The sequence below is a fragment of the Lissotriton helveticus genome, chromosome 3_1 (genome assembly GCF_964261635.1).
Source record: "Lissotriton helveticus chromosome 3_1, aLisHel1.1, whole genome shotgun sequence".
In the NCBI taxonomy this organism is placed as follows: domain Eukaryota; kingdom Metazoa; phylum Chordata; class Amphibia; order Caudata; family Salamandridae; genus Lissotriton; species Lissotriton helveticus.
Window position 1 is genome coordinate 626358877 of NC_136061.1, and position 15132 is coordinate 626374008.

Consider the following 15132-nt stretch of genomic DNA (forward strand, 5'->3'; position numbering starts at 1 on the left):
CCTACAGTACAAACATACAAGGAATATAGAATGTAGAACATCAAGTACAAGTATTCTAAATAGACTAGAAAGACAACTTACAATGTACTACAATAACTCTAATCACTAGTTTATGCAGTAGACCTTTGTACTCTCTACCATTTCTATGTGACTCTTAGAGTATATCCATTTGTATCCCTTCCCTATGTATATAGAGATAACTCTAATCACTAGTATATGCAGTAGACCTTTGTACTTTCTACCATTCCCATGTGACTCTTAGAGTATATCCATTCGTATCCCTACCCTATGTATGTAGAGATGACTCTAATCACTAGTCTCTTCTTTGTTGTACATTTGCAATTTTTTCTGTTCGTATCTTTTATGTAACACATGTAATCCTTAGTCCTTATGTTTTGCAACTGGTTCTTATGTAAAGCGCTCTGACACCTTCGGGTAAAGTTCGCGCTATATAAAATCGCATAAAATAAAATAAAGAAGGATTTGTCGGGGTCGGAATTTTCTGGCTCACTTGTAATCAGAGCCATAGCCATACATTAAAGCTATGCGTTGCAAGACGTGCGCTATTAATATGAAACTATCACGTTAACCTAACATAACATTGCCAGCCCACTTTTGTAGACTTTATCTCAGATTTAGTTTGATGCACAACTACTTCCACAGTTTGTAAAGAAGCGACAAAAGAGATGGAATGATGCTTAATAACAGTCAGTAAATTATCTATTTTTTTAAAACCAAAGCAAACGTTTGTTTGTTCAAAAAGCAGGTGCTATTAATTGTCCATGCGCTTATTACAAAAAAAAAAATCACAAGTTTATAATCAGTTAATATGGAATGAAAACCAATTATTCGACTACGGTTTTACAGAATACAGAAGGGGTTTGAAGTCCCCCTACTACTGTAGGTGACTGCAGTTAAGACAAGAACTGCATTCACCTTTTAATAAGCACGAACCGAGAGTATGGCGGCCATATCGGTCTCATTCTTAAGGTTAGTAAGCAGTCTAGATCCTTGTTCCCTGGATCAGTGTCTCGGCTTCAAGCTTCTTGTGCGCAGACTTGTCAACGAGTTCCCCTCCAGGCGCATGCGCCGACTCCCTGTTGTGTCCCGTCAGTCCACGCGCGGTCTCTCTGGCCCTTGGAGCAGCGAGTCTTTGGCGCGGGCTGTAGTTTGAGAGGCCTCCTGGCTGTACTAACGGGACAGTGCACGACCTGCTGGAGCTCAAAGACACTACGGCGCCGCCATGTCCTATAATTATGTGGTGACCGCTCAGAAACCGACCGCCGTGAACGGCTGCGTGACGGGTACTGAGGGGAATATTTGGGGCGCACGGGAGGGAGAAACCTAAAACTAACTGTGTGTGATAGTAATATCTATGGCGAAAAGCGCATGTCTTGTGTGACAGCCCAAAGAATCAGGATAAGGGGGACTGTTGTCTGCAGTGAGGCGATAATGCTGGCCAGGAGCATGAAGTGGCAGAGCGGTGTTTGGCTTGCAATGCAATACTGAGGAACTCACAGGGTCTGTTGGGTCACTGCTTGCTGTGAGAGTCATAGTTTCGAGTTCACTATCATTTATGATAAGAAGGCAGTAATGTCAACGATACCTACAGGTCAGTGTCTCAGTAGACACTGTCCGAACGAAGGTATGAGGTGCAGAGTTTTGGGGTGTCCGTGGTAGAGCTTGAGTGGCAGAGCATCTGATGTTATTGTATGCAGGCACGGAGGGAGCAGTCTTGAATCACACTGTGCAGAAAAGTGTGAAAGACAGAACATGAATAGCCTTGAGATTTGCAGTGCAGTGCGAGTAGCGAATACCGCGGTACTACTATCTACTCCACGGAGGGAAGCTGAAGCTTCTGTGACGGTACTGATATTTCACAATGTGAATGGCCGACGTGGAAGGTACCCTGGGCTGAATATTGGTGTGAACGGGGTCGGATTGACTAAAATTAGGCCAGGACACACACAAGAAAAAATTGCCTACATTTGTCGCTAATGTTTATTCATGAAACGTTGCTTTGTTAGTATTAGGGGAGTCATTTTGTGAAAAATCTCTGATAAATTAAGCTTTCTAGGCCTGTAGAGTCAGTAGTAACTCCATTATTCCACTGCAACTCACCCACAGGTCTGCTCACTTAGTCTGTGCTCCCCCTCAGATCCCTGAAAGTCCGGTATGTTATCAGGCCACGAGTCAAAGAACCATGCGCATCTTTACTGTTTGGAGGCTTCTGTTCAACCTTAAGGCTCAAGGATACCTGCTTATCCTAAGGACTTGAGACATTTGCTCATCACTAGTTTGTGCTGAAGCTCCCGACACACCAACAGGAAACTTAATGCTCCTGCTCACACTGAGGACAAAAGGGCTCCTTCTCACTCTCAGATACCTGTGGAATTCAGCTCACATGACTTCCCTATTAATCCTTCCCTACTGTAGCTCTTGTTCACTCTTACTCAAACTCTAGTTCACTCTCACTCACTCTAGTTCACTCTCGGGTTACTGAGAACCATGTTCACCTGCGATGCTCTTCTTCCTATATTTACCCTGAGGTAGAATCCCCAGCTGATTTTCTCACCCTAAGGGCCTGAGGCTTGTATTCCTTCCTAGTTCCCACAGAGAATAGTAGGGTGAGCAGGAGTTGAAGAGTATTGCTCGCTTTAGATACCTGAGGCTGCAGTTAATTTTCATTTCCCTGACACTATTTGCCACTCATGTCCCTTATTGTCCTGCTTGTCCCCAGACCTCTGCCCTCTGGTCACCCTCAAGTGTGTGAGGTACCTACTCTCGTTTGTTTCCTTGAGGCTCTTGACCACTTAGTTTCTCAGAGGCTTCAGCTCTGGACATACGTCCCTGAAGCCCCTGCTCACACGTCCCTGAAGCCCCTGCTCACATTAGGCAACAGAAACTACTGCTAATCCTCCGGTCACTGAAGTGCCTCCTCTCTTCACTTTCATGTCCCTGAAGTTCCTGCCTACCCTTGAGCCGCTGATTTTCTTGCTCACCTTCGGATCCTGTGTAGCTGCCACCCATCCTTAGGTGACTGCCAAACTCCCTGGAAAGTTGCAGCAGGCACCCATGGTTGACACATCAGAATTGGACAAGGCTTCCTCTTCAGGTTGTCACTCAAGGAGCTTATCTGCAAGCGATGTCTTTGATTGCATACAGAATGGTACTTGATGACTTTTGTATTGTGGGTAGAGACATGATTTGAATCTGAAAAAGCTACATTAAATCACTCTAAATGAAACCTTTTAATTCTTCTCATAAATATTATGTCCTTTTGCCTTCCCTAACAGGAACATATATCATTCATTTCCATTCTGTCGCTCCTTTCTCTAGTCCCTCATTTCACCTCCAATATCACCAAGTGCAACTATTTGTCCTATTCTCTACCTCTCTGTATTTCTGTCTATACATCTATAACATCTTTCCTTTCTTTGTCTCCACCACTGTCTTCCTTTCTCCATCTCTAGACCCTTTCTTTCTGGCTGTAAACACCCCTCATTCTCAATTTTCCTCTGTCTAGTTCTTCCTCTCTCTCACTCCCTACTTCTTTTCCTCTCCTTTGTGTCTTATTCTACCCATGTTCTCTTTTTCCTTCTCTTTTCCTTTCTCTCTCACGCTAGAAATCCCCCTCTCTCCTGTATCTCCCTATGAGCGCTTTCTTCAGTTATTTTTTTATTTCTCATGTCATTATTCCTGCTCTCATTTAGTATCTCTTTGGAGTTTTAATTCATTTGTGTCTGTAAACCTTCCCCTCCCTCCAGTCGTGTTCTCGCCTGCCAGTCCCACTCACTTCCCTCTACCCCTTGAAATCCTCTGTGCTCTTTACTACACCTAATGTTATATTCTGTTGCAGTGGCAACTTATGAGCTTTAAAAGTGGTGGGGTGTAAAACTTGCAAAGGGTCCACAAAATTGTTTTCTAAGTTTGCCATGAGGGTTGCCCATATCTTAAGAAGTACTTTTGTTTTGCCAGTGTCAGCATTTTGCTTTGGTACCCTGATGCCAATAATTACATATATTATTCCAGTACCAGAATTTTGCCAGTGATATTGCCCATATTCCATATGTGGCCCATATTTCAAAAATTAACTCCGGTATTTTAGAGGTGGCATTTTATCATGACTTGCTTCCCTAACCCACCCTCTCGTCCCCAGTATTCCATGGCTGCCATCTCCAAGGCAAAGAATTGTCTCCAATATGTCTGCACCAGCCTTTTGCCATAGGTGTCCATTTATGTCAAGTATTTCTTCCAGTATTTCAGCATCTGCATTTTACCTTGGGTGCTCTCCAATATGCCGAGAATGACCTCCATAGTCCCAGCGAAAGCATATGCAAGTGTCAGTATTTTTCCTTGGGGGCCATGCCAAGAATTACTTCTAGTTTGTCAGGACCTGCATTTTACCATGTGCCCTTTCTTATGGCAAGAATTATCTCCAATATGCCAGCAGCATGTTACCTTGGGTGCCGCCATAAACGCAGAATTATATTGAGTATGCAATGGCCAGTGACAGATTCACAATCATAAACATGCAAACAAAAACACATTTACTCACACTTTCACTCATACTCACTTCCTCTCTCAATCGCTTTCCCCCTCTCGCATTAACTTGCACACTCTCGTATTCACTGGCACTCACAGTTAATCACACACAAATGTACTCGTACTCACTGGTTCGCTCTCACAAACAGAAACCTTCACACTCGGTACAACTGCACTTGCTGCACAATTGATAGCTCCAAACCGTATGCCCTCCCACATGCTCTCACACTCTTCAATCACTCACGTCTTATAATGTACTCACACTCCTTCACCCAGACCCTCGCTCTAACTTACTTTTTCATACACTCTCAAACTCAGATTCCCATTCATTTTCCCTCTCATTGACACACCCTAACTCAGTCTTAGTCACTGGTAATCACTTACTAACATATATACACACACACACACATGCACAGAGAAAAAGCTTGTTTTCTTTTCCTGACTTTGCTTCCTTACATGGGAATTCGAAGGCTCCGTTGTAGCAGCAGAGCAGGAATCGGGTGCTAGACATTCTAACTAGTAAGACCTGATTCTCAACACGGAGACAGGCTAAGCAGCAAGGCCAGGTTTGACATGGGTAAGACCCACCTCAATCCCTCTCCCAGCTTCTTTATAGGACTGGAAGCACATCCCTATAAGAAGCTTAAACAGTGCTTAGGATCCTTCTCTTCCTGCAATGTGTGGCTCTTCATTGACCTCAGGGATGCACTGAGAGCCCTATTTCAGCAGACATACTGTGCTGCCTGATGCATGTGCAGAATGTATGCTAAATAAAATGGATTTTGCCTGTGTGGGGGATTTTAGTTGAAGTACATCCCTCACACTCCCAACCCAGGCATCCATCTACAGAGTGCTGTGTTTTAACATCTCTCTTTAGCTGGACCTGCCTCAGGCCCCCCCTCCTCTTGTCATCAGGAGTCTGGAGAGGAGGCTGAGAGGGCTGACCTGTGCACTGGCAGTGTTCCTGAAAACATGAAACTTGTTTTTTCATGAACACTGCTCAATTACTCTTTAGCAGCAGAGGCAGAAAGTGGTGCCTCACAGGAAGCAGGGCTCTGTACCGTGGTCCCTGATGAGGAGCCACTGTTCTGTTGTGTCCTATTTATTGCTTTGCTGCAGACAGTAACGGAGGGTCCTCCTGTGTCTGGAAGAAGTGTTAAAACCAAAGGAGGATCTACTGGTTGAATTTCCTTTACCACTCGATTCCTTTGACAAAAGTAATTCATCTGTAGATTGTACTTTACATTTAGCACTCTTTCTCAGAATGCAAACAATCTCTAAACTAAGCCATAGACTACTGGTGAAAACGAGTATAGTGCATGTGAGATATAATTCAGTCCATCCTTTTTGCCTATAGAGCAGGAAACGTTTGACACCCTCTTCTGCCTTCCTCTCCTCCATTTGCTTCATCATTCACTTTGTTTCCCTCTTCACTTCGCTTTCCATCTTTCACTTTCTTTATCAATTTCTACCCTTCTTTCCATCCTCATCACTTCTGCCCCTAATCTCTTCCAGCATACTTATCCTAACCTCCTCTTATCTCACTGGATTTTCTTTCTCTTCCCTTCTTTTTGTCATTCTTCTTCAATCTGCCCATCACACTTCTTCCCTCAGTTTTTCGGCTGAGCCTGGGCAGCGCATACGCCGTTCTGCTAGGCATGTTGTATTGAGGTAGGGACTTGAGGCTCCGCCCATCTTTTCAATTGGATTCTTTTACTGTCCTTTAGAATTTATTGCTTTTCATTCCTGAATAGGCTGGTCAGTCCCTCCTTGGTACTGCCTTGTCTACATTTGTAACTTCCAATAACGACTGGACCTTTTTACTTGTCTTGTTATAGTCTACTTCATCTTGGCAGTGAGCACTATTTTGTTAAATGATTTGCCCCTAATCCAACCACTACGTCGCAGCACGCTGCCCGCTTTTATTTTAATTATAATTTCTAATGGCGGTCCGCTTTATCTATAGCAGCCACGTTTCTGTGTTTATTTTAGCAGCGTGGTCTGCTATAAGTATAGCTGCCGCGCGTATTATCTTTTTGTGTGTTTACTAGTGCCCATGAGGTGCGTCCACATTAATGGTCCCTTTCTTCGGACAAGCCGTGTCTAAAGAAAGGGGCGTGCCGCTATTAAACTGAAAGTGCAGCATGGGGGGGCTTTTACGAAAAAAAGCATTTGTTTGTAAATGTGACAAACAAATGCTTTTTTTCCTGTCAAAGCCCCCATGCTGCGGGTGCACTTTAATGTCGGCCATGTCCCTTTCTTTAGATGCAGCTTGTCTAAAGAATGGGGCACTGCCTCCATTAACGTGAAATCGCAGCATGGGGTCCTTTGACACATACAATATTTGCATTGCAATAGGTCTTGCATTTGTGAGAATTGAAGCTCTTGGCATTGTAAATGCCAAGAGCTTAAACTCTCCCAAATGCAAGACCTATTGCATTGCAAATGCTTGTTAAGATAATGGGTAGCAGGCACCCGGGCTTATCTGTCTGTTGCTGGAGACAAAATCAGAGCCTCTTAAATGGCCACTACTCTTAATCCGGCTCTTGCAAAGTTCCCTTTCACCCCCACCCCCATGTGACACTAGTTACCTGTGATGCTGAAAAACAGTATCGCCATTCCCTGAGGCCTCACTGTCACGCACAGACATGACGGGAGGAGCCCCACCTAATGCTGCGCCTGCTGAGTTTGGCCATTGACCTACTATACAGGACAATGAGTCACACAGGTTCTGTACTTAGTTATACAGAGCTCTGACCTCTGCTATAACGCTTTAGCAGCCTTTTGTGTACTGCCCTAGCGGCCCAAGCAAATGTGATTTTAACTTTAGCTGAAAAAACTCCGCACCAGTTGGCCTACACACAGGCTCCTCGGGCCATAATCAGTTGCCTGCCATGCCAATCCGACCCTGGTTGTGAAGGACAAAGCTAAGGGTGCCACTTAATTTGGACTGTAAGGGGCTGACACATGATTTTCTGTTATCTGCATGCTTGCATGAGGTGGCACTGCCCTGTCCATGTAGGTGAGGGACAACTACTCTCTCTAGTATAACGTTAGAGCCTAGTGGAACCGTTCTTTTTATTACTACTTTCACAAGTTGTGCAATACAAGCAATGCCTGCATTGCACTGGCAACAGGTATAGACAAACTATGTGAATTTAGTCCTCCCTTGATTCAGTGGTGCAAAACATGGCTTTGCCATCAGGACCGCCTCAGTTAAGTGTACTTTAATTTTGTGTGCCGTAGTACGTCTTGTCCCAGGTGTATAAACAGTATGACCTAAGCAATTCTACCTGTAAATGGTGCACCGAAACAATTTCACAGAAGTCCCACTTCTTTCACCAGGCATTCAGTGAATGCAACAGCAGCAGAACTGTTCGAGTTTTACCTGACAGTTTGCGAGTACAGTCTGTGGGTGCTATTGCTTCCTCCAGAAGAACAAACAGTGAAACTTTCAGAAATGGTCAAGCTTTCAAATACTGCTTGTGGAATACATACAGAAAGAGTGTGACCGTTTTAGAACTACTTTCTCTAGGCGTCTAGAAATAGTGTGGATAAATGTTTGGGTGCAAATTTCTGGGCCTCGGTGCTACAATTGTCAGGGCCCAATTGTGTTGTGGCACATTCCTCGCGAAAGACTTCACCCAAGAGCCATTGTAAGGGTAAGTATAGAGGAAAAGTGGAGGACTGTGTCCTGGACCGCAGAGACGAGATACCGGCTTTCTAACAGAATCATGATCTTGACCTACGCCAACACCAGACCCTTGCCTTGAAAAAGCCCACGGCCTATTGGCCACCAGGGCGAAACACGTGTCGGCTGTTCTTTATCCACAAATGTAACATGAAATAAAAACTACGCACATAAAACTTTCAAAGAACGTCTATATTTCATTTTCAGATTACTGCTGACAAAACGTGAGGGCACAGTCCTCCACTTTTCCTCTAGAAATAGTGTTAGCAGCATCCTGCTGAAGAATTGACTGTAACATATGCAGCTGTATTGCTCATTTAGAGAGAAGAAAACATGTCTATCTGTGTTGGTCCTCTCCCGATCCGTTGATGTTTAAAAAGTTCCCCAGTGTCATCTCTGCAGAAAGGGTTGTTGGTGTTTTGAGATGTCATAGGCAGCTGTATTGCTCATCTAGGAAGAAGAAAATATTTTGTTCTATATTTATCCTCTTCTGGTCCATATGTGTTTGAACAATTCTCCAGTGTCATCTCTGTGAAAAGGTTTAATGGCGTTTTGAGACAATAGAGCTTACTGTCAGAGTGATCACAGTACTCTGAAAGATTGATTTGAAAAGGTTATTTTTTACTAGAAAGATAGATTCCCTTGTTCCTGATTCCACTAAAGTCGGAGGGCCCATGGAGATTGCCAAAATTCATATTGAGTAATAACGTGTGAGATTTGGAGTGTAACTGCAGAGCTGTGGAATGTAATGAAATATCTAGTAGTCCAAGGAACAGGATGCTTCAAAAATCTACCTGTCTTGGGGAAAAAAATCTACTTGTCCCTTTTGGTACCATACAGTGATGTGGTAAATTATGGCGTCGTTCTCACTGTATCTAATCTCTGACAATAGCTTTTCCTATTATGCCAGGTCTGTGTACACCACTAAAAGTACATGTTTAAGGGTATTCACAGACTCCTGTGCGATCTCTTCCCACACTGTAAATGGTTGGAAATTTAATCTTGATTAAGGCATCAGTAAACATTTTTCCAGTGGTCCAACAGATGGGACGGCATGGCCGTCTGACCCAGACGACCCTGCTATGGCATGGTACACTGCTGCGCCCAGTAACAGCACTTACGGGATTCCGCGGGTGGGACATGGTGGGAATATCCACCCTAGGAGACATAGTGCGAGGCGCTGTCTTAAAGTAATCCAGCTCCAGACGGAGTTTCAACGACGCAAGTCGTAATTCTATAAATACCTCCAACTTCGACATGCACTTGACCCCATACTACGACCAACAGACACCGTGCCAGAATTCCACCCCTTAGAAGGACGCCTACTGAAGGGGGACATAGGTGCCCACAAGATCCGTCCGGTATACCAAACCCTGAAAATGCACAACCATACTACACAAGACTAGAACAGCCTGGGAGGAGGACATACCAGATCTAGCAGATGATGACTGGGTGGAAGCCTTGGCAAGCTCTCGAGGTTCAGCTATCTCAACACGATACAGACTGATACAGTTCAAATACTTGCACCGCATATATTCTACTCTATTCAGACTATGGAAGATGGGTGCTTCACAGTCCCCTGTATGCCTGAGATGTGGGACGGCGGAGGGGACTTTCATGCATACCGTCTGGGGTTGTACCACGTTGCAACTATTTTGGTGGAAGGTAGTGGCTTACCTGAGTGAGGTGCTGTCATGGGTTATACCTCTGGAGCCGAAGTTACTGTTACTACACAGCACTAACAGTATTGGGGGGACCGATAAAGATAGCACTTATTATTTTTAGCCGTCACTATTGCTAAAAGAGATGTAGCACAAAGGTAGAAAAGTGTATTTCCTCCTAAGATTAGCAGGTGGAAAAATGCCATAGATGACTGCATGAATGCAGAGATTGCTATGTTTGAGGCTCGGGGAAGTCTCCAGAAACATAAGAAAGTATGGCTGCCGTGGGCAGACTACAGTGGCATAGACCTACCCCAACTCACCGAGTCAGACCCTTGAAAGACTATATCTCCTGGATGCTACTGGTCTCTACACAATTGAAAATTCCATTTGGTCACTTCCGAACACATATTCAGCAATTTGTTGATAATTTGGTGGGGTTGGACACGAACTGCGCAATGTTGGTATTGTTACATTTGAGTGGTACACAACAAACACAAACAGATGTTTATGGCAGTATGTATATTCTTCACAATGTATCCTACGGGACAAGTCCCGGGCTATACCATGTAAGATCAATAAAATATCTTGTTAAAAAAATAAAATGTTCCAGTGTGGGTCGAAAAATGGGGTTGTGAAGGAAGTGAATTTCCAATCTCTCAGCCGACTTACACATGAGCAAATCTACATGTGTATATTTTCTCCTGCAAAAATAGAATTAGCAATGTTTTTTTGACCAAAGTCTGAGTTCCTGGCCTGTTTCTATAAACTCTTGTGAATTCTTGGCTCCTAAATCTTCACCAACACACGGACCTATAACTGCAGGTGCACTTTAAAAAAAAAAAACTTTAAGAATTTTACCCCTTACATATTTTCATATTGTGCATAATGGTTTTGTGCAGATTCTCGATTATTAACATTTTGGTAAACCTTGGCATGCGTCACAAACATTCTACTAGATGTTGCCTCAGAAGCTATTAAAGTTGCACAGTAATGTAGCAAAACTTTGTTTTTTAAGTTGCAATTTATGTGTGCTTTTATTTTGAAAGCAATCCTCATTCCTACTTATCGTGGGGTCTGCATGTATTTTGCACATTATCAGGGATCAGTAGGAGTTGCCAGAAATTGTAACTTTTTGAAAGGGTGTACTTGTTTTTATACTGGAAGTAATGCAAGCTGAACTTACAACTTAGTGCCTTTCCTTCGAGTGCTCACGCTAATCATAAAGAATTTGAATTAGTAAATAATATGTACAAGTTTCTAACATCTTTTACAGATTGATATATTTAAATGCAATAAGTGTACTTCTCTTTTATTTGCTATGTTTACAGTAATTCAAAGCAAATGCCATATTGTGACGCTCCCGATACATGTATTGTAATATGCCATCTACACAAAGCATATTATCAAGCTCCAGGCATAAGCTTTTCACTATAAAATAAAGCTAGGAGTATTGGATATGTCAGTGCTTGCCTGTAAATTATGCAGCACACTTTGCTGAAATTTTCTGAACAGGGTGATCTCTACTGTGTTTATTTTGCTACTCTGTGTTACTGTGCAATGGTATGTAGTAGATTTATTGCTGCTGCCATGACCATTATTACCACATTTGTCTGTGAGATTTGGTGGGGATTAGTGTTTTGATGGTGCATGGCAAAGTAGTGAGTCGCCTTGCCTCCCTGACACTGAAAGGAGCAGAGTTATACTTTAAGTCCTAAAGGAGGAGGCATTGGCCATTTTCAGTCCTTTTAGAAGCCTATTTTGTGTAGGGTTAATATTTTTTTCAAATCTTTTTATTGATTTTAAAGGCACATAGCAAAGAGTACATTTGGCTAAAGTCATAGTTGCACAGTAGAGCCCCCTTCTCCACCTCTCTGTGACTGCTCTGTCGCTCGTTTGAGCTGGTCTCATGTTGTTCATCCCATTGAGTCTGCCTACCACTTCGTGGGGGATTTGTGCTTTCAGATCCGTGCTGCGCCGTCTTCTGTGGGCTCCTTCAACATGTCAATCCCATAATACTCTCTCGGTGGTCCCCACACTTTATCAAACTAATTAGAGCTTCCCCCCGCCCTTTCTGGTTCCGTAAACACATTCACGCCTTTTGAGTTTATTGGATGTGTCCTGAGCTTGCCACCAGATTAATTTTCAGCATGATTAAGTGCATGTCACATTCCTCATCACACCTGAGGGAGCATATCCATTCAAAAGCATGCCATTTAATTTGGCCTCAGCTTCTCCAATCTTTCAGAGTTGTAGAGTGTTTATATAGAGCAAATGAAGCGGTCACACCCTTTCAGGATGATATGTTGGTTTATGGTTGCGAACTGAGGCAGCATGATGAGAGGTTGCATCGAATGTTTTCCATTTTAAAGGAAAAAGGAGTCACTCTGAGTGAAGAGAATTGTAAATTTGATACTCAGAGTATTGACTGCTAAGTTACCAGTTATCCGCACTGGTGTTGGACCAAAAGAAAGCAAGGCAATTGAAGGTTTCACTTACCTCGATAAAGATCAGTTATGATTTTTCATGGGATTGTTTGAGTTTTAAACAAGATATATTGCCAGATGGGCTAAAAAAAAGTTTAACGTGAGGTAACTTTTTTTAAAAGAATGTGAAATTTGAGTGGAATAACGTTTGAGAGCAATAATTCATCTTGCTAAAGAATTAAGTAGCTCATGCTATTCCCCGGAAACAGTTTGATACTTTTGATGAGTGTTATGATGGATGCCAGTCAGAAAAGTTTGGAAGCAGTGTAGGAGAGTAGGGTCTGCTATCCTATGGTCACCCCATTTTTTTGCTTTTTGCTTCACTGGTTTTTGACTTAATGTGGCTGTGGGCCTGCCAATCAGACCCACAGCCCTGATGTTCTCTCTCTAAATTTCACACCATGTGCTTTAAGTACATCACCAATTGGGATTTGGGTCACTCTTATGAGTCCCTGTACAGTGTACTATAGGTACCCAGGGCATAGGTGCACCCAAGGCCTACCAGGGGCTGCAGCATATCTTTTGCCACCCCTGGCTGGCCATCCAAACTGACACAACTGGCTGATCACTCAGCTGGGGCAAGGTTGTGTACTCACCCCTTGCTTAGATATAGTATTCCTATGTCTAACCTTATATCTGGACATATATGCCCCCTATAAGTCACTCCTATGGCAGGCCTTAACAATCCGGAAGGCAGAGTGCTTGGTTTTATGTGAGATGGTGCTCTAGCATGAGCTGAGCTAGTCTGCAGCTTTCTAACCATGTCCTTATAGCTGTTCTAGGATATTGCCATACCATATACTCTTAAGTGCATTATAATCCTCGCGGTTATTGCTAACTTTGGTTTGGCTTTATCAAAACATGTCGTGTAAGGTGTCATACGCTTTGGAATACTACCCCCTCGCCAGTTCTGGCGACGGGGGTAGTATTCCACCCTCCTATACGGAAAAGACATGTTACTTTCATTAATCCCGTTTAAAGTTAACCAGAGCCTCAGCATCACAAAATGGATGCTGCTGCCACAGACACAAGTCTGACCTCCTGCTGCTGGGAGTCCTTCCAGCGGAGGATGGCTTGGACAATAGGTTTCCTGTCACAGGGAGGTGCTAGCACCACCCCAGACAGGAGATAGTGGATTGGGGCAGGGAGGGCTGAATGAAATGAAACACTGCCTTGGGTGCACAGGGTGTCCCATGCATAGGCCAGTTCAAACCGATGCTGGGGCACTCCAGCCCCACCTCTGGCGCGAAACTGGACAAAGGGAAAGGGGTGTAACCACCCCCTTCCTGGGTCCCACCCATAGGAGGGACCTAGCAGGTAATCCAGCCCCTAGATTTGGTATATAGGTAGGAGCTGTGTCCTTAGACTTTAGATAATCCTGACTGAAACTCTGAAACGAAACTCTGGACCCTTCGACATCCTACTCGACGTAGAAGACTGAAGAATCTTACTTGTGGTCAAGGAGTGACCACCCTGTGCAAGCAGGCACCATCAAGCGCTCAACGGTTTGCTTTGTCGTTGCTCCCGCCGGAGCTTGAACACAGAGCCTGACAAGACCTGGACTTCCAGACTTCCTTTCGACCCAATCCACAGCAAAGATGAGACCCGTGGAGGCGACGCGAGACGTGGGACCGGCCATCTTGGAAAGCCAGCGAATTGCTTTCCGTGCAACTTCTGAGGCACCCTCAAAGTGCATTGGGGATTGAGAAGCCCCAGCCCGGAGCACCAACTGCACCGAAGATCACCTCTCCACGCTCATCGAGTGCTGCGTGGGGCCCTTTTGCATTTTTCTGCTCTACGCGTCTGTCCGGTCATTTGCCCGTTGGCTAGTGGCCTCTATGATGACGAAATCCTAAATCTACACCGCTGGTCTGGTTGCTCCAGACTGGCCCTTGCTTCCCTGTGAAGGAGAAGCCCCTCAGTCCTTGCTGGCCTGAGTAAGAAGCCATCTTCGTTTCCTGCGTGGGTGCAGTTGCCAAGGCCTGTTGACTCCGAATCGAGATCCGACACCGCCAACAGCGAGAGCCTTCGTGGGACAGTCCGTATCCAGCTCCTGGTCGTCGTTGACACCTCCTGGTCCACGTGGCAGCGGAGACAACCTTCACAACATCACCTGATCGCATCCCGACATCGCCTGGTTCCTTCCTGGTCACTAGCTAGTGACCCAGACTCTGTCCCCTCTGCTTTCAGGTACTCTTCATCCTCGATCCACCCTTGGATCCAACCGGACTCTTCTCTTCTGGTCGCCTGCAGCATCTTTTCTCCAAGGTTCCATAGAACTCCACGACGAAACCCGACGCACTTTGACACCTATGCACCCGCTTCCTGTGGGTGAGGTAACGCGGGTACTATGGTGCTCCTGTGTAGGTTTACTCTCCTAGTATCCTAGTTTCAAGTGGTTTAGTTCTAGTCCAGTCGGAAGACTCCTAACTCTATTAGCTTTCTAACTTTACGCACCCATTGACTTCTATAGGTGCACGCGTGTGCATTTAGACACTGCACCCGCATCCTGTGGGCCTCCTGCTCCCTAACTACTGTTAGTCCAGTGTAGCCCCAGCGATGCCCTAGGCCTTACCATTGTTTGTGACGTGGTACTTATACCACTATTTTAGAATATGGTTTAATGGGCCACCAGGGCCTATGCATATGGTGCAACTTATTGTATGGTATATTAAGTTCCTTGTTATACGCTTGTGCTTCTGTGCTCATAAAGAGTACAGGGGGTTGTTTAGAAATAAATACATATATA

General features: G+C 44.4%; 1 protein-coding gene across 1 annotated transcript in view; it reads left to right on the plus strand.

Moving 5' to 3' along the window:
* The first annotated feature begins 1055 nt into the window (after positions 1-1055).
* Positions 1056-15132, plus strand: part of DDB1 (damage specific DNA binding protein 1) — a 1014306-nt gene continuing 1000229 nt past the window's right edge. Inside the window, exon 1 of the mRNA XM_078680637.1 lies at positions 1056-1304. Within this exon, the coding sequence (XP_078536763.1) occupies positions 1244-1304 (61 nt within the window). The 5' untranslated portion in view covers positions 1056-1243. The remainder of the gene's footprint in view (positions 1305-15132) is intronic.